Source organism: Podarcis cretensis (genome assembly GCF_951804945.1).
Source record: "Podarcis cretensis genome assembly, chromosome: 1".
Lineage (NCBI taxonomy): Eukaryota > Metazoa > Chordata > Lepidosauria > Squamata > Lacertidae > Podarcis > Podarcis cretensis.
In genome coordinates, this window is record NC_137170.1 from 16,289,499 (window position 1) to 16,315,600 (window position 26,102).

The 26,102-nt window shown below is 45.0% G+C and overlaps 1 protein-coding gene across 2 annotated transcripts in view; it reads right to left on the reverse strand.

The window, feature by feature from the left end:
- The window catches only part of TRAF3 (TNF receptor associated factor 3), a 100,459-nt gene that overhangs the window by 40,166 nt on the left and 34,191 nt on the right, over positions 1–26,102 (reverse strand). For both annotated transcript variants that reach the window (XM_079947300.1, XM_079947299.1), the window contains exons 3-6: positions 19,208–19,327; positions 11,884–12,142; positions 6,110–6,161; positions 596–700 (exon numbers count right to left, since the gene is read on the reverse strand). In XM_079947300.1, coding sequence (XP_079803426.1) covers positions 596–700; positions 6,110–6,161; positions 11,884–12,122 — 396 coding nt within the window. In that variant the 5' untranslated portion in view covers positions 12,123–12,142; positions 19,208–19,327. The remainder of the gene's footprint in view (positions 1–595; positions 701–6,109; positions 6,162–11,883; positions 12,143–19,207; positions 19,328–26,102) is intronic.

The following is a 26,102-nucleotide window of genomic DNA, read 5'->3' on the forward strand; positions in this document are numbered from 1 at the left end:
CTCTGCTTTCCAACATTCGTTCCCTCGTTTTGGTTAATAGGGTGGACACGTTTGCACATCACAATAAGCCAAGGTTTCTGGCGTGCTGTAGTTTACTTTGGATGAACGGCACACTTGCACATGCTGCCCAATCACTCCCTCCCTATGCATGAGCCAGGAAGCAAAACAAGCAGCTGCAGTTAAAAACTGGCTTCCCATCGCATCCAAACCCAGGACTGTGGTTGGCTCCTCCCTAACAGGCTAGGATCTGCTAAGCCTATTGACTAGCCATGGCTTAAGCCAATATCAAACCACGGCTTAAGGTTGAGTAGCAACCCTGCCTTATTAAGGAGAAATAAATGAGATGTAATGGGAAGCCATTCTTAGATGCAACTTCCTTTTTTCATTTCTCCCACTTGCACCAGGGGAGTGGTGACGCAGGAGCATCTGGGCAGCTCGTGGGTATTAAAGTGCATAACTGAGAAACCTTGGCTTACCTTAATGTGCGAACGCAGCTGCTGGGGAACTTTAGTTAGTTGACCACAGAACACAGACCACACCATTCTGTAAACTGGGGGGGGGGGGGGAGTAATTGCAAGATATTCCGACTACTTACAAGCAACTGTCCCAAGGTCAATTGTTCTCTGCAACCTTTATTTTCATTCCTGCAGAATATCTGAAGGGCAAGAAGCTCCCTCCGACAGCAATTATCTTTAAATATCTAGAATTAAGAGACATTTAACAGATGGTTTATAGCAATGGTCCAAGTCTCCACACTATTGCAGCTCTGCTGCATGATTGTAAGTGGCTGACTAAAAGGCCAGCTTTTTAACAGCTATATAAAGACACACAGAGATTCGCATGAAATGAGGAAAATTGTTTTCAGAGCAATTTCTCGAGAACAATATCGGCTAACACCAGTTTTGAGCGCGGGTGCTGCTGCTGTCACCTCGTGCCGACAGGCTATCAGTCAGCACAATGAAAACATTCTGATTTCTGCATGCACAGCAAGACAACAGTGTTGCTGTGATGTCCAATGTAGCCTGGGAAAAAGCTCTTTTTTATTTATATCATGTTCTTCTGCTCTGCTATGAATACAGGTCTGAAGGTTGTCTACACTTTTAGAACACTTGTTTCTCTGCTCAGATAATTTGCCTTTTTTTATTAGCAGGTGCACGAGTACAAAAAGCTAGGACACAAGCAGGTTTGCTCTTGGTTTTGTGCAAAGCAACGTGAATGAGGAGCTACAAATTTTTTAGCTGGCATCCCAATGAATCAAAGGGGAGAGCATGACTGGCTATTCCAAATTAAATCAGAAGATTGCTACTGAATATTCTCTGTAGGTAACCTTTCATATCCTCAGCTGGTACAGATTTATACTTTAAAAAGCCCAGCCATGAAGAAGCCTCTTAGACTGAAGACACTGAACAGCCACAACCTCACCTAACCTTTTGTGGGGATAATGAAGTGGCAGACCACAGACCACATCAGCCCAACTGGCACCCTTCCAAAGGAACTACAATTCCCATCATCCCTGACCAATGGGCCGTTGCTGGTTGGGGCTGATGGGAGTCGAACAACATCTGCAGGGCACCAGATTGGGAAGGCTAGACTACATACACCAGTAAACTTGCTTTTATCTTGTATTTTAATCTGTCGACCGCCCTGAGATTTTAGAATGAAGGGTGGTATATAATAAATAAACAAAATTAACTGATTTTGAATCACCCAGACAGTTTTCTAGGCCCCATGGAGCCAAGAGAGCCTGAGTGAAGTCAATGAGCATTCATTCCTTCTGACCAATATGATGCCCACAGGTTTATTGTGGTGTATGCACAGACAAAGTGAGATCACAGATCACTGATATGGTCCCCTCTAAATATGCCTCTCAACATAGGTTGGAGTTGAGGCTTGGGCTGATGACACCTGGAGAGAACCAGGGTCTACCCCATCACCGGTGGCAGAACACACTATGCTTCTTGTGGCCCAGCAAACACCCAACTCTCTTTTCCGCAGACCACACAGACCCAAGTTTAGAACATCTGAAGATAGGACAGATGGCCCGTGGGAAAGGAAATCGGCTTTATGATGAAACAAAAGCCTACACTGGGTTATAGAAATCTGCCATGAGCAACCAGGGAGGAGAGAAACGCAATAGGACAGTGAAGAGTGTGCACCAAAAACGCTCTGTAGCCAAAATGCAACAAGCTCAGCTGCAGTAGCAGCAAAGGAACAGAGAATGAGAGAAGGGATCAGGTGGCCAAACCCATGATGGAGTGAAGAAATATGAAAACAACCACAAAACAACAGTTAAGATTTGTCTTTACTAGGCACTGGAGAAGAGTCAACACTTCTAAGAAGCCTCCAGCTCAACTAGCTTTGGCATGGTGACGCATTATCAATTCCCACCTCCCTTCCCGCCCTCCACTCCAATAAGGAAGTAGGAGGAGTCTTCCTGGATGATGTCGTCAACAACTGCTGACCACTGCTCCATGTGGCAAGCCATCTCTCTACAGCTTCTTGAGGAAGAAAATTCCAGACTGGCCTTTGGCTGATCCTGGGGATGGCAGAGTACAAAAGGGATAGCTGCCTTGGTGGATATTTGCTTGAGCAACAGGGCCTACCTGAGCTGTTGCTCACCTTGTGTTTCGCCATTTTCCTGCATTATGTTGGGATTCACGTTTATGTGCCTCTATGGGCATTAATTGCCCTTGAGCAGGCACCTTCGATTCTCTGGACCAATCCCCAGTCTGATGTCAATGCTATTGTTATATCCTCCCTAAGTGTCCAACATTTGGCCCAGGTGCTTGTATTAACTTGCTTGGGTATGGTTTTGGAACGTGAGGCATGCCTTGTGCCACCTACCTCTGATCCCACACTGGTCTTGATCACAGATCATTGACCATAAAGCCTTGATCTTCACACTGATTCATAGACCACCTGGTTTTAAGGATTCAGTCCTGTTGGGTTTTCAAATGACCCAGTTCTCACAACAATGCAACGGAGGCATGGGGCTGGTATCGACAGCCGTCCTTTCTCCTACCCTGCATGTTTCAAATACAACTACTGCAGTCTTGGTGCCCAGCTCCAGTCTGGATACCAGGATTACCTTAGTATGAACAGTCTCAGTATCCTGCTAAAGCTGTAGTACCTAGAGCATTTCTTGGCCGGCTCCAGTTCAAGCCTAAACACCTGGCATTCCTTGGATCTGGAAGTCTCAGTAGCCAGGCACATGCCTTGGTACCTAGAGTGTTTCTCTAAACTGGCAGTCTTGATGTTTGACTTGTATTCTGGTCCTACGGTTCCTCAGCACTAACTCATGCCTAGTGCTAGTCCCAATATCTAGCCTCTCTCTCTGTCCTGAAAGGTTTGAATCCCAGCTCAAGTCTCAGTTATTGGGGGTTTTTAATGCAAAGTTCCTCTGCTTACATTCCAATTTCAGTACCTAACATTTCTCAGCAATGATGGTTTCAGTGGCAGGTCCCATCCTTTGCCCCTGATATCCAACTCTATCCTCGGCATCGCGTGTTCTCTGTACAAAGGGTGTTCAAGCTTCAGTATCTCCTGTCTTCTCATTACTGGTCGCTCTAGGACCCGGACTCAGCCTTGGAACCTCGCATCCTCTACATTTTATGGGCTCAATGTGGGCATCTTCATTGGTACAGGTGGCCTTGACACCTACGATGGTGTCCCTGGGTGGGCATGAACCACCAACCTACTTCAACACCTAGTGGCCACTGGTGGCCTTGACATCTGGCTTATGACTTGGTGCTCATTACAGAGGCAGTCCCAGCCAAAGCCCTTGTGCCCTACACTTGGCAACCCTTGGCGTAAAGCACACACAGTTGAAATGCACTCAACAACATAGGCGCCACATTTTCTGGGTACATAACTGCTTTTCCCTGAATGATCTGGGTTCCCAACAAGTTCTAGCACAAAGTGTATGCTGTAAGGTGAGAGGAACCTTAAAATGTGGCCCTCCTTGCATCTCCATCTGGTCCTTGGGGGTCTCACCCAGGCCTCACCTGTCACCAGCCCTGCTTAGTGCCTTCCTGGAGTGCTCTTGCCTGACTAAAATGTCAACAAAGTTTTTTGCTTGCCATGATGGGAGGCAGGTATGTGTGTCTACAAAACCTCTGGCTTTTGCACAATCGTCAAGAGTTGCATGCAGCTTTAAGTCTGGCCCCACATGCCACTGGCATCTGGTCTCCAGAAGCCTGCCCATGAGCAAAGGCAGCTATAGGGGCCAAAATTGCTCCCCACCCCTGCTGTGCAGACTTGCTCCAAAAAACATGTAGCCTTGTAAACTGGCTTCAATCCTGGAGCGTGCGGCCTTCGCAAGGAGTGTTTGGGTCTGTGATCCATACCACAACATCTAGCCTTCTGCTATGAATGCTTTATTTGCACAGCAGGCTTTCTCCTACTCCTTCTGCGCTCTCTGCATGCTCCCCAGCATCCCTCCGATTTGATTCGCCTTCAAGTGAACTTCATCAGCAGCCCACGTCTCCACAGCCCTTTGTTAGCCTCTATCTGCATGACTGCACCTCTCTTGGACTGCGGAATGCAGCATTGTTCTTAGAGACCGCATGCTGTTGACTACCTGGCTGTATATATCCTTAAGGCTCGAGTTCCTACCTGCCTGTCATTCATTAGCCTCATCCCAGTAGCAGCAGAGGAGCTGTCCTTACGAATCAAAGCAGATTACACCACGGCTATGTGTCTCCTGATCAGGGACAATGCGCACCAGCACACTTTCTGCATAGGGAGCATCTAACCTTCTAGGGCTTCTGGGACATGCCCTGCGTGTTTTCCTTCAGCAGATGCACCTGCCTAGCTGTCTTCCAAGCACCTGCCCAGCTTGAGTGTCAACGCAGAGCCACTAACTGGTGCAGCAGGACCAGAAGCAGGGTTTTCATGACAGCCTCAACCATCCCGCCAACTTTTGCCTAGTGACAAATCTCCATCAGATGATCGCTGTCAAGCATCACCTGCTGGCTTTGCTACAAGACGAGTCAATACTTGTACTTGAGAGGAATACCTGCTCTTTCATCGCTGGATGCAACTTCATCTACTTTCCCCCATGGGGACTGGACAAACTCCACACTAGTAAAATGTGAAGAGACAAGTCATTCTAGTTTTTAACACTGATGCTGCCATGGGGCAACTATCTGCTTCTCTGGTGAATTGACCATGACTCTATAAACCTTCTACAGCTTCCCTTTCTTGCATGGATCCACATCCATGAAGCTCTATTCAACTGCACAAGCAGAACGATTTCCACTTGTGCCAAGGGACTTCCTCCTCGCCCCCCTCCTCTTTCCCCCACAACCCCCAAATCTGCTCCAGAGTGTTGTGGGAACCTCCACAATAGGTTTAGGGAGTGAATGGGGTGAAGAACATTCTGATGCATGAAGAGAAATCATTGCACTGATGAAACATTTCCCATAGCACTCTTGTGAATACAACCCATGATCCTCAACACTACCAGCTCCTACGTTCTTTGGGAGAACTGCGGGAGTAGCCAATGTGGTAGGGTTCTCCACAAGTTGTGGGACTACAACTCCCATCATCCTTGGCCATCGTCTCCACTGGCTGGGGCTGATGGTAGTTGCAGTCTAATAGCATCTGGAGGACACCATGTTAGCTACCCATGGTGTATTGTTTGCAAACTCCCTACTGCAGAACTATCTTGTCATGCTTGCCTTGTTATAACAGAACTTGTGCAAGATAACTACATCTCTATCCGCCTGTTATGGATTGTTGGCTACACGCACCTTGGCTGATTCCTCAGGGAAGAACTGCAGTTATTTGTGAATGGCGAGCAAGTAAGGAGACAGTTCATCATTAGCTGTTTGCTATCAGGAGTCAGAAGATCAGCTATAAGAATCCTGCTCTACCTGCTTTCCTGGGGGTCAGGTGGGCCCTGTTTTTGAAAAGGACAACCCATACAAGAACTGCACTCGTGAAAGATTCTGGAGCAAGAGAAAGAAAGCTAGAAATGCATTTACACTGCAGAAAGTAAAGGCCAATTTCTTGTCTGAGATAAGCAAAGCAACCTAGTTTAAGATGCACAATAATGTGGTTTGTTTTTGGTTTTTTGGGGGGAGGGGGTGGGGAGATGGAACTATACCTTATCTTTCACTATTGTTTCTTGACATGCTGTACATTTTGGAATTGCAGAGCTAGAAAAGAAAAACAACAACAACAACTGATCTTACACCAAAACTTTGTTTGCATACATGTAGCATTTCATATATGTTGACAATAAATTTAAACAGAGGTCAGTACATTTAAAAAAAAAAGAAAAATAGGCAAAGGGTGGGACCGCACTAGTCACAGAGGTTAAATGACACACATACACACAAAAAGCAGGCAGAATACAAACAATCAAATCAAAATGCAGCCTTTTAGTTGGGTCCAAAACTTACTCCTGTATGAATGAAAGGGCAAAGGAAACGTTGATCCAACAGAGGCTCCCCACTAGTGAAAGGGAGCAGAGTGGCAATTTCTATTGGTTTCCCCTTTCCACTGCAACCCCCAGCACAAGCACCTATGCTCTTCCAGAAAATAGTCTCCCAGGAGAGGTGGTGGACTCTCCTCCCTTGGAGGTTTTGAACCAGAGGTTGGATGGCTGTCCATCATGGACGCTTTAGCTGAGATTCCTGCATTGTGGGGGCTTGTACTAGATGACTCTTGGGGTCCCTTCCAACTCCACAGTTCTATGATTCTATGACCCCCTCAACCCTCTGGGCTGAGCATCTCAGGGGGCTACAGGGAAGAAAAGGACTCAGCCTCACATCCCATCCTTCCAGCACAAGGAGAGCTCTGCTCAGCGCAAGTCTGGACCCAGCCCTGTGATGTTCAGAGCAACTTTCCTTCAAGCAGAATTTTATTATCTCCCCCTTCCTTTTTTTTTTTTTTTTTTTTTTTTTTTTTTTTTTTTTGATCTGCATGAATCTCCTTGCATTAATCTCCTGGTATGCACCGCGGAGGACCTTAAGGTCCACAAATGACAACATTTTGGAATTCCCAGGTCACAAGGTGGTTAGATTGGTCTCAACTAGGGTCAGGGCCTTTTCAGTACTGGCCCCGACTTGGTGGAACACTCTGTCACAAGAGACTAGGGCCCTGTGGGACTTGACATGTTCCCCCAGGGCCTGCAAGACAGAGCTGTTCCGCCTGGCCTTTGGTTTGGACTCAGTCTGACCCTTATGTTACCCTCCCCTTATGGTCTTGATTTATCGGCTACTTTTAAAATGACGCTGCATTTTAAATTGCATTTTAACCTGTATTTTAAATTGGTTTCCTTGTTCCCCCTATTATGTTTTTACTGTGATTTTATTGGTGTTAGCCACCCTGAGCCCAGCTCTGGCCGGGGAGATCGGGGTATAAATAATTTTATTTTTATTATTAATTATTAATTATGTTTATTATTATTATTATTATTATTATTATTATTATTAGCAGCAGCTCAGCGAAGACACCAGGTCTGCATTCTCTTTGCCAACAAGGTTAAGTCTTCCCAAGAGAGGTTGTGCCAGCTTCCCTTAACCAGGTGCTTCTCAGTCAGGGATGATGGGAGTTGTAGTCCTAAACAACTGGAGGACACCAGGTCGGAGGAGGCTGGGTTATACTATTTACGGCTATGACAAAAGTTTATGGCATTAAATGCCTGGACAGCTCAGTTGATTAGAGTGTGGTACTGATAGCACCAAGGCTGCAGGTTCGATCCCCGCATGGGACAGCTGCATATTCCATCTCTAAAATTCTATGTTTTAAAAATGGGAAACCATAACTTTATTAATGATGTAGCAAGCTTACTGTTCCGGGTCAACTTTTAAAAGCATGGCTATAAACAGTTTCTTTTTTAAAAAAAACCCTACTTGCGCCATAAGACCGTCTACCTGCAACACTGAGCCAAAGCTCTTGCAAAAGCATCATAATGCTATTGCAATGCTCCATTCACAATCACTTGTCGGCTTTGATGCAACAAGAAGATTACCTTAAGAGCATAAGAGAGTGAAAGCTTCCTTTCTTACTGACAGCAACAATGCTGGGAGATAAGGTTGCTTTGCAGCTGATGCCTTCAGACACACTGTGTGCACACACAATTCTTCATGAGTGGCGGGGGGTCCGCTCCCGTACAGCTCACTATGCCCCCCTGACAGCTGGACATGCACAGTGCTGGCACAGCGATGAGTTGGGGGGGGGGCCTTCCTAAGGGCACCTGCTGGCATCTTCCAAAGAGGTCCAACATCCCTGCTCGTCTCCAAAGCTCCAGTGCACAGTCTGTATGCGTGCCAAAGTTTCAGCCCAGATTGTCTGCCGCTCAATGGATGAGTAAAGGTAAAGGGACCCCTGACCATTAGGTCCAGTTGTGACCAACTCTGGGGTTGCAGCACTCATCTCGCTTTATTGGCCGAGGGAGCTGGCGTACAGCTTCCGGGTCATGTGGCCAGCATGACTAAGCCGCTTCTGGCAAACCAGAACAGCACACGGAAACGCCGTTTACCTTCTTGCCAGAGCGGCACCTATTTATCTGCTTGCACTTTGACGTGCTTTCGAACTGCTAGGTTGGCAGGAGCTGGGACCGAACAACGAGAGTTCACCCCGTTGCAAGGATTCGAACCACCGACCTTCTGATCGGCAGGCCCTAGGCTCTGTGGTTTAACCCACAGTGTCACCCGCGTCCCTAATGGATGAGTAGAATGTTGGCAATTCAGTTGTGCAAAATGCAGCGGCAATTGCTGTTCTAGACGGTGCCCTTGCATCACCTATATTAGCTACTGCAATTGCAGCCCTTGATTACTCTAGTCAATTTAATCCTCATCTTTTAAATGCTGTCATGCTAACAGCAACACACTTCCTAACGTCTTAGTAGGCTCACAACCTTAACATGAGTTAACAGAGTGATGCAGCAGCAAAAGGAAAAGAAAGCTAATGCTATTCTAGGCTGCATCAACAGAAGTACAGTGTCCAGATCAAGGGAATAGTCCCACTCTGTTCTGACCTGGTCAGACCACACCTGGTGTCCAGTTCTGGGCACCACAATTTAAGAAGGATGTTGACAAGTTGGAGCGTGTGCAGAGGAGGGCTACCAAGATGATCAAGGGTCTGGAAACCAAGCCTTATGAAGAGCGGTTGAAGGAGGTGGGTATGTTTAACCTGGGTAAGAGGAGACTTAAGATGAGATGTGATAGCCATTTTCAAATCGCTAAAGGGCTGTCAAATGGAAGATGGAGCAAACTTGTTTTCTCCTGCTCCGGAGGATGGGACCTGAACCAATGAACCAAGTTACAAGAAAGCAAATTCCAACTAAACATCAGGAAGTACTTTCAGATGGTAAGAGCTCTTAAGACAGCAGAACGGACTCCCTCAGAAGGTGGTGGGTTCTCCTTCCTTGGAGGTTTCTAAGCAGAGGCTGGATGGCCATCTGTCATGGATGCTTTAGTTGAGATTCCTGTGTTGCAGGGGGTTGGACTAGATGACCCTCAGGGTCCCTTCCACCTCTACAGTTCTATGATCTCCACTGACTCTCTTCATTTCTTTCATCTCTAATTTTCCTTCCCTTTGAGATGAGGATAATGCAGGAAACTTGTGTTCTGCATTAGAACAAATACCATTCATCTGATACTGTGCTAGTGTCTCCTAGTCCTTATTGAATGCACTCAAGCATCCTGTTTGCTCTTTTAAACTACTGCTGCATACTGAGCAGTAATCTTCACTGGGCTGTCTTCAGTGGTTCTTGTCTCTCTATCCTCAGATGACCCAGAGAGAGAGAGTGCTAAAGGCTCCACGGCATAATCGTTATATTCTAACAAGTACACGAGAACCGAGAATGGAATTGCTTTCCACCCACAGCTCCAAACCCAATGCGGTGGCACGCTCTCCATTCATTTTAACAGTCGGGAGTTGGAAATGGAAGTGGAGCCCACACAATCACTGCAAACAATGATTCTAGAAGAATTATATAGAAGGGGGAATGGTATGCAAACAACAATGCACGAGCAGCGAAACACCACAAAGCCATTTACTCTTTGCAGCTTTCAGGTTATTTGAAATTCATATTATTATTTCATTCACACACACACACACACACTTTCAGAAGGCCATTTGCTTGGTACAACACAGAAAACACAATTAACATTCAATCACATACCTAAACATCTTAGGGAAGTAGATGCCCACCAACTTAGCATTTTGGATTACAAGTCTCATTCTTCCCAAGTTGATTTCATCATAACAGGAACCTTCCCCCCCCCCCATCTTTCACTTTACCTCATCTAATTATTATTAATTATTTTGCCTCCCTCTTATCAGCTGTTAACAGCGTGAGATGACAGCATTCTACTACGAAAATCGTGTGTGTGTGTGTGTGTGTAAAGGGACCCCTGTCCATTAAGTCCAGTCACGAACGACTCTCGGGTTGCGGCACTCATCTCACTTTGCTGGCCAAGGGAGCCGGCGTACAGCTTCCGGGTCATGTGGCCAGCATGACTAAGCCGCTTCTGGAGAACCAGGGCAGCGCATAGAAACGCCATTTACCTTCCCGCCGGAGCGGTACCTATTTATCCACTTGCACTTTGACATGCTTTCGAACTGCTAGGTTGGTAGGAGTAGGGACTGAACAATGGGAGCTCACCCCGCCGTGGGGATCCGAACCGCCGACCTTCTGATCGGCGAGCCCCAGGCTCTGTGGTTTAGACCACAGTGCCACCCACCCAATATACACAAATGACTTTCGTCTCTAATATATCCTGCAGTGCAGGGAGTTGGACTGGATGGGCCTTTGAGTTCCCTTCCAAACCTATGATTCCATTATACATATATCCAGGAAGAAATAACTAGACTTTTTCCTTTATTTGCAATAAAACAGCACTTTTATCTGTAGGACTCAGTAAGATTTGTTTCTGATGTCTGCATATTTACAGTGATTGATCAAGAAGGACAAGAAGCCTAGGTGCTGCGCAATGAGCTTAGCAGCAGTAGCGAGCAATTAACAACTGCCTGAAACAATATTGCAGCCCATCATTCCAAAAGCTCAGAGCCACTAGGAAGGCCCTAGGGCTGAGTGTCTTCTTCACTTCCCTGTTTTCTTCTACAGCTATATAATTGTTGACGTGGATGTTTCATATCTATCCGGCAAAATACGAAAATGTCAACTCCTTCGTTTCTCTGGACTATTTCTGAACCGGCAAATAATTTATGGTAATGTTATCAGCATCAACTTACAAGAGATGCAGTTTAAAATTAGCTACTCTCTCAGGTGTTTCAAAACTCTTGCTTTGGTCTTTAGGGAAAATATAATCCCATTCTTTCCGACTATCTGTCTGTCATAGAACCACAGAATTGTAGTGTTGGAAGGGACCGTGAGAGTCATCTAGTCCTTGCAATGCAGGATTTTTTTTGCCTAATTTGGGACTTGAACCCACAACCCTGAGATTAAGAGTCTCATGGTCTACCGACTGACCTATCCAGTCTGTCTTCTCTCTCTCTTTCTCTCAGTAACATGTATCAAGCACTAACTAAGGAGCAAAGGAGTTTTGGTTGACCTTCACAGTCAACCAAAATGTATGGTTCCCCTAACTATGGTGGGGGGCAGAATCGCATACCTGGTGTCACATAGAGCACTGTTTTCTGGAATGCCTCTGAAGTCCAGAGTGAGGTCACAGAGGAGCCCACCTGCCCACTTTGACCCAATTAAAAAATGTCTGGTGAGCTCATTTGTGGATTGTTAGATATGAAACTAGTCCAGGTGTTTGCTCTTTACTTTATGCATATATATTCAACATGCAAAGTTACTTCATGCCTAGAACTTGACCACGAAAGGATTTAGGATAGAAAGCCAGCACCTTGCCTTCAGTACCATTTTACCCCATTGAAACAATACCAAGAAACACTAACCTTAGCAAAGCATTCATACAGGTCTCGCAATACCGATGCCCACATTCTGTCTGCTTTGGATTGCACAAAATGAGGTGGCACTTTTCACATTTGTATTTGTCCTCCACTGCATTCACAAATTTCTCTTTGTAGCCACCTTGTTCGGGCACGTAAATGGATGGCACTGGGCTGCGGTCGGGATTTGCCTTTTGGACCAGTTCCACTGACACCGGGGGATCTGTTTTCTTGCTTGCGTCCATGTTGCAGTTGATAAATATTACTAAAAGAAAACACATATGCACACAAGCATGAAGAGAGAGTCTTGTACCCACACAATTCAGATGAGAAACAAGTGCGTATTTCATGCAAACATTTGTCTAACGTTCCTCCAACACCATGAGCGTTGGAACATATTGAGTACACAGAAATATGCAAAAGCACTTCCCTCTCCTTCCTTTGAAGAGAAAGTGCACACATGCAGATTCACTACTCAAGAGCTGCAGCAGCAAGTGGTGATTTGCATACATGGAAAAACAGCTTCAGACAAAATTCCCATATCATCTATCACCTCAGACACAATGCTTCTCCAATGAGGTTGTTCCAGCATTCAGTTGCAAACGACCAAATGAAAAGTCACCAACTTGTGTCTTTGGTGGGGATCCTGCAGCCCTGATTAAGTCCATCAGACCGCTTACCTGAAGCCACAGTCACCTGCCCTACACCTGACATCAGGTATTATGTTAAGGTGTGGTGCAGATAAAGACGCAGCTCCCTGCCGAAAGGAAGGTTTGAAGGCAACTGCAAAGCCATTCCTTTTATTCCAAACTATGCTGGCCAAAGAAATGCATCACCTGACCTCAAGGTGACGCAAAGCTATAGACAGGTGGATGGCCAGGATGAAGCCCACCAACCAGATCCAGGGCCCCCACCCCACCCCAACTTACACTGAAGATGTTGGAATTTGATATAGGTGCCTAGTCTGAAAGTAGTAAGAACCGATTAAGCCTGAAATATACTTATTTTATCTAAAATATTTATACGCCACCCGTAGAAGCAGACTCATTCAAGGTGGCTTCCAAAAAAAATGCCAATTAACAATACAGGCGCAATAAAATATTAACAGGTCAGCGATTAATATGACTTAGGCCTCCAATTTTTGAATTGTGGTGCTGGAGGAGACTCTAGAGAGTCCCATGGACTGCAAGAAGATCAAACCTCTCCATTCTGAAGGAAATCAGCCCCGAGTGCTCACTGGAAGGACAGATCCTGAAGCTGAGACTCCAATACTTTGGCCACCTCGTGAGAAGAGAAAACTCCCTGGAAAAGACCCTGATGTTGGGAAAGATTGAGGGCACAAGGAGAAGGGGACGACAGAGGCCGAGATGGTTGGACAGTGTTTTCGAAGCTACCAGCATGAGTTTGACCAAACTGCGGGAGGCAGTGGAAGACAGGAGTGCCTGGCGTGCTCTGGTCCACGGGGTCACAAAGAGTCAGACACGACTAAACAACAACAGACCTCAAATATTTGAACGGACAGCTCCTTCCCTACAAACCCTCTCAGGTTGTAAGGTCAACAGAGGGGGTCTTCTGGGTAGTCCCACATCCCTCAGAAGTTCAGGAAGGGTGGCCATGAAGAGGGCATTCCCTGTGGCAGCCCCTGAGTTGTAGAATTCTCTTCCCATAGAGGTGTGTCTGACATATTCAACTTTTGGCAAATGCTGAAGAGGCACCTCTTTGACTACCCGAGATGTGTGTGTCCTCAGGGCCCATCCTATTCCTGTGTCTGTACTGCATTTCAACCGTATTTATAATTCTGAATTTTAAACTCCTGTCATATGCCCCAGGACCCGCTTGTGAAGGGCAGGTAATAATCATCAGCATCATCCCAAAACTACTAAAATATGACCAACCCCCCCCCCCAACGATAGTCAAAACCCTAAACTAAAACACCTTCTGTGGAAAGCCAGCAAGAAAAGATGGGTTCTCCGACATTTTCAAAAGGCTGGGGCCCAACTGGCAAGACCTTCAATGAAGCTGGCAACACTAAAAACCACAAGGAGTAGCCAATATTCTCCTTAAGCTCATTCACAGCCCCAAAGAGTTAGGGTCATTACGAAAACAGCGAAGAACAATAGAAGCAGTAGGCTATCTACTCTGTAGCCTCCATTGCCTCTAGCCGTATTCTGTCCGAGAATACGGTGTTAGGAGACTGAAATATAGTAGCTGTCAACATACTACTGCAGAAACATCTGACCTGGTTACCTCTTGTTTATCTCTCTCCCTGGCCTTCCCCTTCTGTCCCAGTTCCACACTTCAGTCAACTCAGAATGCCTTGCTCTTAGATCAAGGTCGGCCAGTTCCTCAGAGGCGATGTAACGAGATCTTCTTACAACTGACAGCTAGAGGGCATAAATTAAATTTCCTGCCATCGCAGCCTTCCCAACAGTCTGCACTGTCACCAGAATGCCTTCCCTCCTGACTCCAGCCTACTAAGCATTCCCGGAGGGCGAAGAAAAATCACATTTCGAGCCGAGAAAGGTAAAAGAACCAACGCACATCTCCATTGCACCTCAATGGCTACAACCTTCTTGGAGCCATTTCTATTCCCTCTGTTTAAATTATTGTGAGCCGCTCTTGACGCTAGTCCCTAGACATAACTTGGCATGCCCTTGGTGTTAAGCAATGAACAGTAGCAAATAGTTACACACTGCAAAAAATCAAAGCTTATATTAAAAGCCGTTATAGAATTCCCTTCCCCTCATGCCAAATCCAAGGATGCATGGCCATTTTGTTTCCCAAGACGTTTAATGGTTGCTAACAGGGCTTTGGCTATGTTAACTGCTTCCCAAAGAGGCTGCTGCTGCTGACTTAAATAGCTACTTATTCTTTTCTTCTCTTCTTTTTTTCAAAAAAAATTAATATTATCGCTTCTTTTTAATCCGTTTGCAAATTCAAAGGAAAAAGAAGAGGGAAGAGAACTTTTTAAAGAAAATTTTAAAATAGTATTTTTATTACTTTTGTGTATTTTTATTTGAAAAAATTATATTAAAAAACAGTATTTGTGGTTTTTAAAAAAATTATGGAGACTTCACAGAATGTAAAATGCTATGGGAACTTTGAACAGAAAGGCAGGATAGAAGCTATGCAAAATAAATAAATATAGGTGATAGATTATTGAAACAAACAGCAAACTCTTCATTAGAGGAGCAGGCTTTCTACACCAAATGGAAGTACTCACTATCTATCCAGATATACTCTCTTCAAATCCCCTGCTCTCTCATTCTTAAAGGTAATGGTAAAGGAGCCCTGACAGTTAAATCCAGTAACAAAATGCTCTGGGGTTATCTCGCTTTACTGGCCGAGGGATCCAGTGTTTGTCCGCAGACAGTTTTTCCGGGTCATGTGGCCAGCATGACTAAGCCGCTTCTGGTGAAACCAGAGCAGCGCACAGAAATGCCGTTTACCTTCTCGCCGGAGTGGTACCTATTTATCTACTTGCACTTTGACATGCTTTTGAACTGCTAGGTTGGCAGGAGCTGGGACTGAGCAATGGGAGCTCACCCCGTCGTGGGGATTCGAACCACCAACCTTCTGATCGGCAAGCCCTAGGCTCAGTGGTTTAGACCACAGTGTCACATTTTGCTAATGCTTGTACAGTCAATATACACCCGAACCCATTTCTGGTAATATAAGAATTCATCAATATCCCATTCATACACAAGCTTCCCATGCTTTGCTTGGGTTGCCTTTCAATAGCTAACCTTGTTTCAGATTAATTTTTTTCATCGAATGTGTTTAAATCAGGACTACTCTGCTAGAGAATTAAAAGCAAATGAAATTGGGTTGTCACACAGTGCTTGGATCAAATACTGCATCTGCCTCATGCAGAATCTCATGCAGAATTCATGTGGCGTTTGAAGTGTGGGTATTTCTGCAGGAAACTGGAGAAAACCCAAGCGCTGGTCACTGAGATGGCACCTGTGATCCGCCGCACGTTCAGCTTATGTCACTCTTTGCCTCTGAGGCTCCCGATTCGGCGGTACCTGTTTTATGGCGGGGCAATTTCATTTTAACATTTTAACACAAGTGCACCCCCCAGACAATTGCTCATTTGAGTTGAATCCAATTAATAGTCGTATGTTGCCTTAGAGCCAGGGCGGCGAAACAGATCTGATCACAGGGCCGGATCCTTATTTCCTCAAACTCCAACTCTGACACACCCCTGACTGACACCTGTCAAAAGTTCAGAGGAGGGGGGGTTACAGCAACCTCCTTCTGAGATGCTCCCTGCAATTGCCCACTGGCTGATCACAACTTGGAAGTCAATGGAGACAGGGAAAAGCTTATTGAAAAAGGAATATTTTCTCCTCTGCTGAGAAAGCGGTTTGTATTTAATGGACTTCCTCCAGTGCCTGGAATACAAACTCCTTCCTCTGGGAAGAAAGAAAAAGATGCTGTTTTCCTTTTCTTTCCAAAGGTTGTAGTTTGTATTCAAAGCTCTGAAGGAAGCACCATGAATGCAAGTCGCTTCCTCCAGCCCCCCCCCCCCCCCCCGCTATGCTAGGGAGTTTCCAGAGGATTAGAGCAGTTTATCCCAGCTGATTTTGGCAGCTTTGGCTGTGCAGGTCTCTCTTAAAGCTCTGACAATCAGCAAGGCTCTTCAAGGAGCCTTACAAAGGGGCGTGTAGACTTTCTGGCCCAGCTATGATTTTACCTGTTCCACACCTGACATCGCATAGAGCATCAGGTGTAAGGCTTGTGGCCATGTCTCCCTGGTGGGCCAAATGGGAAGGGCAAGCAAACAGGCCAAAGGTGCCGCACTCCTCTCTTACAAGTTAACAGGCAGTATATAACTTACATTTCAAAGAAAATAAAATTATTTATTTCTAGTCCCTTTTTATGGAAGAAAGAATTATTATTTATTAAATTTGTATACCGCCCGATGCACGCAGGTCTCAGGGCGGTTCACAGCATAAAACTGCTATATAGAAGCATAAAATACGTGATAAAAAATTAAAACAAGAACAGTCATACCTCATGTTACATATGCTTCATGTTACATTCTTTCAGGTTATGTCCCGTGGTGACCCGGAAGTACCAGGAAGGGTTACTTCCGAGTGCCGCCGCTCGCGCATGCGCACAAAATGACATCACGCACATGCGCAGAAGCGCCAAATCACAACCCGCGCTTGCGCAGATACGCCGCTGCGGGTTGCGCTCTTTTCATGTTGCGAACAGGCCTCCAGAACGGATCCCATTCGCAACCAGAGGTACCACTGTAACTCCTCCATCCTCAGCACATTTTCAAAGGGCATCAGATGTCAATCAGCCAGAGGCCTGGTTCAAGAGGAAAGTTTTTGCCAGGCGCCTAAAGTATAATGAAGGTGCCAGGTATGCCTTCCTGGGGAGAGCATTCCATAAATGGGGAGCCATTGCAGAAAAGGCCCCGTTCTCGTGCTGCCACCCTCCAGACCTCTCATGCTTAAATAGCTGTGCTTAAATGAAGATGCCTCATAATCTGCCCTCTCAATCACCTATCCCATCTATAGCAGGATATTAGCAGACATGAGGCACTTTTACAAGAGTGTTTTGCAAAACCAAACCAAAGCAAGAATTTTCGTGAAAACTGGAGAAAGCATATATATTCAGTTTCCTCTAGTCCTCCTCACTACTGCTGCCACCCCTTGGTTTTGCAACATCTACTTGTCTGTAAAAAAAAATAATACCCAAAATTTCAAGAAGAACGGTAGACGGGACAAAAGCTGTCCCTCTCCTTCCCATTTTCCACTCCCAACTGCAATCCTTCAAGCTTGCCTTTCATTTAAAAAAATAAAATAAAGGAAATTGAGATCAGGAGGAAAGAGATCAGGAACTGTGCATCATGTATGGTTTGGCCCTGAGAAGAGGTGGGCAGGTCAGCGGCTGATTTAGGGACTCATCAAAAGAGGTTGTTAAGAATTCACCTGAGCAGATGAGATCACCAAGAGAAATAAGCGTGGGCTTAACAAGTTTCTCCACTCCTGAATAAAGCATAAATTGGGGAAGAGAAGGTGACTAGAGAAGGCGATGAAGAAATGGTTTTACAATTTGAGGAGAATTACAGAGAGTGCAGGATGTCAGGGGCAGAAAGAAGACAGCCATTCAATGTTTAATAGACACGCAACAATCAAAAGAAGAAACAGGAAAATAGCACAGACCCCCCCCCCCCAAAAAAAAAAACCCTCCCAAATAGCAGTATTTTGTCATATGGAACTGAACAACTTGATACAAAAAGGAAAGTGGTAAAACACTGCTATTTGGAAGAGTTTTTTGCTGCTATATTTTTTATAAGTGCCTATTCACAGAGGCTCAGAAGCAAATTCAGAAAGAGCAGCCTACGAGGGCTTTCTGTAAGCTTTAGGCAGCCTGATTGTCAGCTGGCAAATCATGCTTCCTATCAACTCAAGACATGGCTCCTCAGGGTTCCATTTTATGAAACAGCATATATTGGCTATCGATTTCCAGAAAACAGCCAGAAAAAATGCACCAGTAAGCTATATCTCAGCAGGAAGTAGTGCTGACATACTAAAGACTTTGACAGGAGGCAGAAAAGTAATGCAAGGTGCCCAGGAGGAAGAGAACTTCACCCAGGTGCCACCCTGGATTCTTGGGTGCGATGGGAACAAAAGGGTGAGATTGTCCACAAAATTCGGAACCAACTAAAAATATGAATAAACAATTCAGTATAATTTGAACACTACACTTACAAAAAAATTAATCCAGAAAATGAAAAATTTGCACTCATATTGGTCCGTATAGTTAAAGCTATGGTTTTCCCAGTAGTGATGTATGGAAGTGAAAGTTGGACCAGAAAGAAGGCTGATCGCCAAAGAATTGGTGCTTTTGAATTATGGTGCTGGAGGAGACTTGAGAGTCCAATGGACTGCAAGAAGATCAAACCGATCCATTCTGAAGGAAATCAGCCCTGAGTGCTCACTGGAAGGACAGATCGTGAAGCTGAGGCTCCAATACTTTAGCCACCTCATGAGAAGACAAGACTCCCTGGAAAAGACCCTGATGTTGGGAAAGATGGAGGGCACAAGGAGAAGGGGATGACAGAGGACGAGATGGTTGGATAGTGTTCTCGAAGCTACCAGCATGAGTTTGATCAAACTGCGGGAGGCAGTGGAAGACAGGAGTGCCTGGCGTGCTCTGGTCCATAGAGTTACGGAGAGTCAGACACGACTAAACAACTAAACAACAGCAGTATGCCGCTATACCACCAATATTCTTGTTTCCCTACACAAAATTTATCCATTAAATTTGTATACCACCGTTTCTCCCCAAAAGGAGCCCAACAGCTTACCTGTATAATGGCAGACGAAAGGGGCAAGGACATCTACGTTCGAACAGAGAAGAAAAGGCAACAAAAAAAGAACTGTGAATCCGTTTCCCAGTTGATACCTTCAAATGTTGACTCCTGTAACTTAAGAGACAGAAGAAAACACAATTTAAGTCCAAGTGCAAAATTGAGATTGAATTTAAAATCACAAAAACCTCTGGAAAGTAGCGATAGAAGGACCTTGTGAAATTTGGTTCTCTTAATTTCTCGTTCTTCCAAGCTTAAAAATCCAGTTTCCCACATTTCCATAGCAATCAGCATTTTATTTTTTAAAATCCCCATGAAAACTTCATACACATTTTTAACTAAGGCATGTGTTTTTGCAAGCAATTTCTCCAGAGCTTTACAGGGCAGGCAGGGCGGCAAGGAGCAAAATGTGCCCCCTAACAAATGCGCCTGGGGCCACCAACCCTCTGGCCCTCCCCACACAATGCCACTGCATAGATTTATTGATGGCAAACATCCTAGCATAACTAAGCAGAACATAAAAGGACAATGTCTTGCAAAAACGAAACGGGGGAAAAAACCCCCCGATACTTTTCAATCAGATGCCCAAGCGTACTTTGTACTTGGCAAGCAGGAGAACAGATTTTTACTGATCACAAGCAGTGCTACTTCCAGCACAGTTCCAGATCTTGATCAAGACTGATAGGTTTAGGTGTGTGCTTTATGAATGTCGTTTAGGAAAGCAGGTCACAGGACCAATGATTCATGTAGCATTGCAGCTTTGCATATCTGGCTCACATTATCCCTAGTGGAGCCCCATGACAAAGACATGCCCGGGCATCCTGAAACACAACGGCAAAATCGACACCTCCTAGTTATAAAACAGAAGAAGCAGCTACACCTTACGCAGGAAGAACCAAGAGTTCAAAAGGTCTCACTTGTGAATAACATATTCACAATCTCACCTCCCTTCCCCCCCCCCCCACGTTCTGTCAGAATTGCTTTTCTGCGAGGGGAAGAATTTGAATTGTCGCAAGAAATGCATCTTCCCTGCTCCACTCTAATGTATGTGAGTAAATCGGGATAGCAACAGTGCCAGATTTACATATAAGCTAAACAAGCTATAGCTTAGGGCCCCACTCTCTTGGGCGGACCCAAAAAACTTAAAGGGGGGAAAACCTGGATGTACATTTCCAAAATATAAGATAAAAAACAAATAAAATAAAACCTACGTACAGCAACAGCGTTTTGTGTTGTGTATGCTCCTATGATGTAAGTCATGGGCCCCGCCTGCTAGCCTGCTCCCTAAAATATCACTGCTTTGCTCTTTTCTATATATAGGGTGCCTACATTCTGCATGTGCAAATAGCTTTAGATACCTATTAGGTCCATAAATTACCATATAGTATATATTCAACACAAAAAACAGCAGCAATTTGTTGTTGACAAAGGACAGCTGGACATATAAAGGGCCCCATTACCTTCAGTAGCTTAGGGCCTCATCAAACCTAAATCCGGCCCTGGCTAGCATGCAATGTTGCAAAGGACATTGTTATGTTTGCGGGTGCATGAACACACCTCTGCTTGCCCGGGTAAGGATCAAGCCTTTGCCAGCTTTCAACTGAAATGCAGGTTTAAAAGCCTAAGCTTTCTCAACAAGTCTTGTTTGAATGCTTTCAAAACAGCTTGGAGGGCGCGAACAAACCACTCTCCACTTTCCCATCTCTTCCTGCTACGAGGTCCCAGAAAACTATCTTTGGGGCAGAAAAAAGATGGGTAGGGCAGGTTAGATAGCAGCAGTGAGCACTCCCCAAAACCCTAGCCAAAGTGGCATTTCCTGCAGAAACCCCAACAGAAATGACTTAATAGCATAGGCTTTGCACCAGGGATTCTAAATGACATTTGGAGGATACTTCAAACAAAACAAAAAAATGCATTTTTTTCTAGCAGACAGTGCCAAGAGCAAAACAATACTGTAGGATTCTCTGAGTGTTTAATGGCTACTTCTGAAAGATGCTTAATTCGTGTTACGGGGAAAAACTGGGCTGCCTCTTTGTACTTAGTCCTGCAATAAGTTTCTCTAGTGCTGCAAGTACAGTTGTGACTTTCTAGTAAGTATAAATTGCCCAGCTTGACACCCTTGCCTTCAACATTTTAGGTTATAGTTCATTCCAAGGGATGCAGTAATGTTTCTGCCCACCTTTCCCAGCAAGATGGCTTTCAATATTTTGGCTGCAAAGAACAAAGCTTTTCGACTGAAAAGAGTACGTTCTAGCGAGCAAAACATCTGAAATGTTTCAAAGAGAACCTTGATCCCTTCCACTGGTTTAGACTAAACTTGCAGTACTACTATTTAAAAGTGTACCTTAAAACAAATATATATCAGTGACAGCAGCACAGCGGAGATAGCACACGTATATTTCCACTTGCTCTGACAAGAGGTATTTATTTCACTTAACTTAGACCTGGAACGCCTTTACCATAGATTGCCTAAATGTGGCCTAGAAGCAGTAAGAGTACCTGTGATTGATTGGGCCTCGGCAAACCCTAGACAGAATCATAGAAGGGTCAGCTAGTCCAACCCTCTGCAGTGCAGGAATATATGACCAGCTGCTTCTGCTGCTGAATGGAAAGCTACATTCCCATTCACTGCATATTTCCTTTAAAAAAAATATTCAGGGAGCATATATCTCAACTGATATTTCTACCCGAAAGAGTCTCCACCCCCATCGTTCAGCCCAGACATTGAGGTCCAGTGCCGAGGGCCTTCTGGTGATTCCCTCACTGTGAGAAGCCAAGTTACAGGTAACCAGGCTGAGGGCCTTCTTGGTAGTGGCACCCACCCTGTGGAACATCCCCCCACCAGATGTCAGAGATAAACAACTACCAGGCTTTTAGAAGACATCTGAAGGCAGCCCTTTTTAGGGAAGCTTTTAATGTTTAACAGACTATTGTATTTTAATATTCTGTTGGAAGCTGCCCATAGAGGCTGGGGAAACCCAGTCAGATGGGTGAGGTATAAATTATTGTTGTTGTTGTTGTTGCTGCTGCTGTTATACCCAGGAACGTGTGCAGAGGAAGGCAACCAAGATGACCAAGGGTCTGGAAACCAAGCCTTATGAGGAATGGTTGAAAGGTATGTTTAGCCTGGAGAGGAGGTGACTGAGAAGAGATAAGATGGCCATCTTCAAATACCTTTATGGGAGATGGAGCAGGCTTGTTTTCTCCTGCTCTTGAGGGTAGGACTTGAGGCAATGGCTTCGTTACAAGAAAGAAGATTCCCACAAAACATTTGGGGGGAAATTACAGGCAGTAAGAGCAGTTCGGAAGCGGAACAGACTGCCCATGAGATGCGGTGGACCCCTGGAGGTTTCTAAGCAGAGGCTGGGTGGTCATTTGTCATGGATGCTATAGCTGAGATTTGTGCATTGCAGGGGGTTGGACAAGATGACCCTTGGGCACCTTCTAACACTATAATTCTATGAAGCCCAACTGAGAAGTATTGTTGCTCTACGAATGCTTCTGCAGAAACGTAAGAACAGCCTGCTGGATCAAGCCAATGACCCATCTAGTCCAACATCCTGTTCTTACAGTGGTCAACCAGATGCCTGCAGGAAACAAGTGAGCAGAACATGAGCACAAGAGAATTCTCCCCTCCTGTGGTTTCCAGCAACGGGTGTTCAGAAGCATTGCTGCCTCCAACTGGGGTGGTAGAATATAACCATTGATAGCCCACTCCTCCTCCGTGAATTTGTCCAATCCTCTTTTAATGTCATCCAAGTTGGTGGCCATCACTGTCTCCTGGAGAGCACATTTCATAGTATGACTATGACGAGTTATTTTCTTTCAACTCCCCTTAATCTTCCGATGTTCAACTTCATTGGATATCCACAAGTTCTACTGCTATGAGGGAGAAAAACCTTTCTCTATTAAATTTTCTTCATGTCATTGTAAGTTTTTATAAACTCTTATCATGTTGCCTCTTACTTGCCTTTTCTTTAAATTAAATAGTCCCAAATGCTGCAACCTTTCTTCATCCTCTTGATTATTCTTGAAGGCACTTTTCTAAACCTTTTCCAGCTCTACAATATCCTTGCTGAGGTGAGGTGGCCAGAACCTACAGCTTGTGTGCTCCACTCTCCTCTTTCATGAATCAGAGAGAGATTGAAAGGTTTTATTTTCAGTTTCAAACAGACCACAGTTCCCGGTGACCTCCAAGCTCTGTGAACTGTGGTTTGTTTAAACTAGGGTTTAGTGAGAACAAGGCAAGATCTAAATCAAATTTTTACTGACTACGCAGTAAACACAGTTTGAACAAATGGTGGTTCCCCGACTTCCAAACTCTGTGAACTGCAGTTTGTTTAAACTAGGGTTTAGTGAGAACAAGGCAAGATCTAAATCCCTTTTTACTGACTTTTCAATAAACATAGTTTAAACAAATGATGGTTCCCAGAGCTCAGACACCACAAGCAACTGTGGTTAGTTCAGAAGTAAAGTGGAACCTTTCAGCCTTACCAATGAACTCAATGGGACTTACTACTGAATAGAGCTGTACAGGATTGTGCTGTAAGGGCTGTCAGTCTGAATTTAGAACACCTTTGCATTGTAGCTGTCAGGGGACTGCCATCAGGGCCAGAGGGAGAGAGCGGGCTCCAGAGGGATTCCAGAGAGCGTCCCGGGATGGGGAGAGGCAGCCCATCTTCTGGGGAAGGGAATCAGCGTAGCACCAGTGGAGAAGGGGGGCAGATGGGGGAATCGGCGAGGCGGTCCCATGACTCCTCACCGGGGACCAGCGGGGAGAGTAAGGGTCCTCCGCTGCCCACACCCTCCTTGCGCAGAAGGCTTCCGCGCAGGGAGAGTAGGCGGAGACTAGGCGTCAAACAGCTTCTTTGCTGGAAGAAGTTCAAGAAACGCCCACTGACGGATTCTGCCAGCGATTGAGACAGCCACGGGCGAGTGGCTGTCCGGACAGAAAAGGTTCACTCTGGCAACCCAGCCAGGTGTGGCGCCGGTTTACGCATGAGCAACCCCTAGAACCATTACAGTAGCACACATAAACCTATGTGTCACGGGGATCAACAAGGGCCATGTATTGTAGAACAAACCCATCCATTACAGAAAATAATTTAAATGTCAAGGAACAAATCTAATTGACCTTATGAAATTTGCAAAACCCCTGTTCCAGAAAAGAAGAACGTCTTGTCTAGGGACACAGAGTGACAAATGTAGAAGCCTTTTAAAGGCAGATACAAGAGAAGATTGTCCTCTATTACAGCATTCTCCAAACATGTGCCCTCAAGAACCACAGCTCTCATCAGCTTCACTCACCATGGCCAAAGCATCTGAAAGGCACCTTGGAAGGCTGCACTAATACAGCTTTTCTGCCGTAACTTCAAAAACTATCTTTCCATACATTACATGATTCTTTATTTCAAACTCACATGGAGGTTATTATAAAAGAGAAGAGTTTCACATAGCACGTTATCGTAGGGGTGGGGTGGGGGAAAGATCCCTAATTTGCACCTCTGAATGAATTATATAGTTGAATTAATTAATCAATCTATCTTGAAATCTGCATTTCACAGTATATTTCACACTTATCAACTAGCAAAATATTAATCAAAAAGGGAATTTCGTATGAAGGAGTTGTCCCGGCTATTGCTCCTCTCTGTAAGTCCCTGTTCACTCTTGGCTTTCAACTTACATCCCTTCCAAACAATCAAGTATGGTGGTTCCTGCACCTCTTCTTAACATGAAGCGAGTTGGTTGGTAGACATGCAAATAGATTTGAGGTGAAGCTGAAGAACAGCAGCACCCCAGCTATGGAATGCCCTCCCCTCAAAGATATAGGTGGCAACAGAATTAGCTGACGTTGGATTGTAAGCAAAGAGTTCAAGTCTTTGCAGGGGGTTAATGCAGTGCAGCCAGTTGTAAACCAATAGACTGCCTGTAGTATTACTCATGGTGTTTACAAAATCTGATGTTTTAACTTTTACATTGCAATGCTCTTTGTGGTTGTAATCCTTTGTGTAGGTTCCATGATGCAACCCACTGTGGGATTGTGTATCAATGAACAGTGGACTAGAAACTGAATTATTAAAATTATTTGCTCCTGATGGCACCAAGGCAGCTATGGCTCCTTTAAGAAGGAGAACACCACGTTCCTCTATGTAGTTTGGGGTGTGTGACCTTTTAGAGGCTCTCTGCCAGATGGAAGGATATGATATATTATCTTCCACCTCTCAGTTTTCCCAATGGTACCTCTTCACACATCCAAAAAAGAAGAGAAATAGCAGATTTTGTGAAGTCTTTTGTCTGCTGACTATGCATTGGTCACCTTTTAAGATGTTGTACCCAAATTTTGCAGAACTGCTCCTGAGATCAAGGAGCAGGTTTTCATCTATGAACACCACTGGGCACCATTTTGAACCAAGATGGCGGACTGAACTTTTCATAACTGCCCTGGTTTTTCAGTGTCTCAGAATTCCTGAGAAATGCCAGGTAACAAGGCTGCTTGTAGTTCATGCGAAGAACAGCAAGGAATGGACAGATAGGATATTTCAAGAAAACCCAATAGAATTCGGTGGCAAATCCACTGACACACGCCCTTCTCCTTCCTGCCCCCAACCTACACGAGCTGTGCCAGTGAGCAAGGCTCTAGACAAGACAGTAGCTCCACAACCAATCTCCCCTATTCAGGAAGGTCGGGTTGCTCTGACCATGTCACGAAGTCAGAAAACTTAAGTTTTATTTATAGAAATCCTTTGCCATCTTCAGATCCAGAAGTCGCTGCTGGCAAACACTAATGGGATAATGGAATCAGTTGCCAACTGGTTTTTGAAGCCAAGGAACTTTGAAATAAAATGCATTAATAGCCGTTTGGCATTTAAGAAGTTTCTTTTTTTAAAAAAAA